The sequence below is a fragment of the Gracilinanus agilis genome, unplaced genomic scaffold (assembly GCF_016433145.1).
Source record: "Gracilinanus agilis isolate LMUSP501 unplaced genomic scaffold, AgileGrace unplaced_scaffold57761, whole genome shotgun sequence".
Classification (NCBI taxonomy): Eukaryota; Metazoa; Chordata; class Mammalia; order Didelphimorphia; family Didelphidae; genus Gracilinanus; species Gracilinanus agilis.
The window spans coordinates 1-2,789 of record NW_025393311.1 but is presented as its reverse complement, the minus strand read 5'-3'; the positions used below and the strand labels follow the sequence as shown (position 1 = coordinate 2,789).

General features: G+C 51.5%; 1 protein-coding gene across 1 annotated transcript; it reads left to right on the top strand.

Moving 5' to 3' along the window:
- Window positions 1-1,327: 1,327 nt before the first annotated feature.
- Window positions 1,328-2,782, top strand: LOC123256310 (YTH domain-containing protein 1-like; the record flags this gene model as incomplete). The annotated part of the gene is made up of 1 exon (XM_044684953.1): window positions 1,328-2,782. A coding segment is annotated over exon 1 (1,395 nt), but the record flags the coding sequence as incomplete, so codon positions are not given.
- Between the last annotated feature and the right edge of the window lie 7 nt (window positions 2,783-2,789).

Here is a 2,789-nt window from a genome sequence, read left to right as displayed (position 1 = left end):
TCCCAGAGACGTTTTCTTAAACGGGTCCTATGATGACTACTTGAGAGCCTTTCACCGGAGGAGGCCACCTCCACCAAGGCAGGGCACCAGCCCGCGTCCAGGAAGAGAAGGGTCTTCCTATGATCCTCGCTATCAGCACCGTGCTCTTCCTTCTCGACAGTCCTTTTCGGGGCAGCAATCAGGACCACATGAAGCAAGACACAGAGACAAACGACTATGTGATTATGACATGCGCGTAGATGACTTCCTCCGTGAAACTCGAGCTGCCCTCCGTGGTCCAAGAAGTAGATCCCGTGGAAGACACAGAGACAGGAGATGTGAGAGTTCCAGATATGCCGGGAGACACAGGGAGAGGCATCAACGCGAGCAGAGGCGAAGAGAAGAGAGGAGAAGATGAAGGGAAACTGGTGGTGGTGGTGGAGGGTTATCTGGTTATGACCCAGGTCTGAAGGGAGACAGGAAGATGGAGAAGGACCCAAAGCCTCCCCGTGAACGTTAAGAGCTCAGTCACCGTTTGATTGCCTTGAAGTGATAGGAGAGCTTTCCACGGGCGTAGGCAGCGGGGTGAGGGGGGGGGGGGATGAAATATTTCCCGACAAATGGCACTCGTTCTTCTTCGATGGAGCACAACTTTTCCACGAAGGCCACCCCTCCTTCAAGTCTCTGAAGACAGACGCCAAGCTCCGTTCCAGCCAAGGTCTCTCCTCCCACAGAAAAGATACCCTTTTTGTCCAACACCTCTTGCCATGGCTCTCTCTCTCTCTCTCAAGGCCCTTCGCCCATTCATAGCCCTCTGCCACGAAGCCCCCACATCCTCCGCTGTGCTCCTGGTGTAAGCCCTTGGAATGCCCTCTCCTTTAGAACACAACCGGCATGGGGGCACTCATACAAGAGGAACCCTAGGAAAGGACAATCGGGTCCATCAGTGGGACCTCCAATGTTTAACTGAGAGGAGGAGAAGGAGGCAGAGGCAGAGGCAGAGGCAAAGGCCGAGAGAGGGGAGTGAATTTTCTGAGTTTAATACAGTGGGGCAGGGCGGTCCACAGGATCTTCTGGTCTCCTAGGGGATGAGGGAAAGCCCCTTTCGCAAGGTGTGAACTCGGGACCCGCCCTCCCCCTCCCCCACAACTCCTCTATGTGAGGGAATCTCAGGCACCAACCTCATTTGGGTTCACTGGAAGCCTCAAATGCGGATGCATGGGAGTGACCTCTCCTTGTACCCAGAACAAACCAAGGATTACCTTTGGAAGCTCTACCCGAGAGAACAGGCGAAAACAAACAAACAAACAAACAATAAATAAATAAATAAAACAATAACAGGAAAAAACCCAGCAAGTTGGTTTTTTTTGGTCTTTGTTTTTTTTTTTTTTTGTCTTGATCTGGAGAGATGGAGGTCTCCAAGTGGGAGGACGAGGATGGAGATTTTCCTGCTTTGGACAGTATTTTAAGTGAAGATCATGATCAGGACGAATTCTACCGGGAATTGTACGACCCTGAATTTGAAGAAGGGGAAAATGAGGGAAAGGATTCAAAAGGACAAGGGGACCAAACGGAAAGTGCTGAAAGCCAGAGTCAAATATCTTCTGAACATTCAAGACAATTGACTTCCAAGCTACCCCAGTTCCCTCTTCGCTGGGAGCCACGTGAAAGTGAAGGTGAAAAGACTTCAGTCAGGGAAAGGGATCCACGAAGCAGGACCGAGTCTTCCGCAGCAGAAGGTTCCCCGAGAATCAGGCAGGGCAGCAGATGCAACCTTTCTTCCACAGAGGAAGCAAGCTCTGAAGAATATGACCCTGAGACAGGCAGCGGGGACTCTACGGAAGAGCACGAGGAGCAGGGAGACTGCGGAAGGACGGAGGCGGAAGGAATGGAAGGAGAGGAAGAGTGGCATGCTGAAGGAATGGAAGGAGAGGAAGGGTGGCATGCTGAAGGAATGGAAGGAGAGGAGGAGTGGCACGCTGAAGGAAAAGAAGAAGACCACAGAGGGGAGGAAGATGAGCAAGAGGAGAGAGAGCAGGCAGAGAGAAGCAACTCTGATACCGAAGGAGGTGCAGCCAGCCACTCTTCTTCGGAGACTGCACTTTTCACAGAAGGGCCAGTCACATCTGGTTCTGCCACAGATGGGTCGGATGTGAAAAACCAGGGGAGGAGCAGAGCCAGAGGCATCGCTTCAATTGTTCTTCGTAGAAGCCCAAGTTGTGTGCCAGAAGCATTGGCACGTTCGGAAAAGCAGCGCAAAAGAAAATCATCATCTTCTGTTGATGCGCTTGAAAAGGAGCAAACCAGGAGCCTGAAATATATTCTCCGGGACGCAAGATTCTTCCTCATGAGGAGTAGCAGCCACGAAAACATCTCTCTTGCCAAAGCCAGGGCTATATGGTCAGCAGCTCCAGCCACGGAAAGACAATTGAATGCTGCCTTCAGATCTGTAAGAAATGTCATCTTGATATTTTCTGTGAGTGGAAGCAGAGCATTTCAAGGCTTCGCGAGACTCTCTTCGGAATCTCGCCACGGAGGATCGCCCATACACTGGGTTCCGCCTGAAGGAATGAGTCCCAGAAGGCTGGCAGGGGTCTTTCAAATTGACTGGCTTTGCAGGCATGAATTGCCCTTCAGCAGGTCTTTTCACCTTACCAATGCTTTGAATGAACACAAGCCGGTTAGAATTGGACGTGATGGACAGGAAGTGGACCTGGAATGCGGGACCCAGCTCTGTCTTCTCTTTCCCCGGGATGAGAGGGTTGACTTGTTTCCGGTCATGGAGAAAATGCATCGCAAGAGAAGAATGC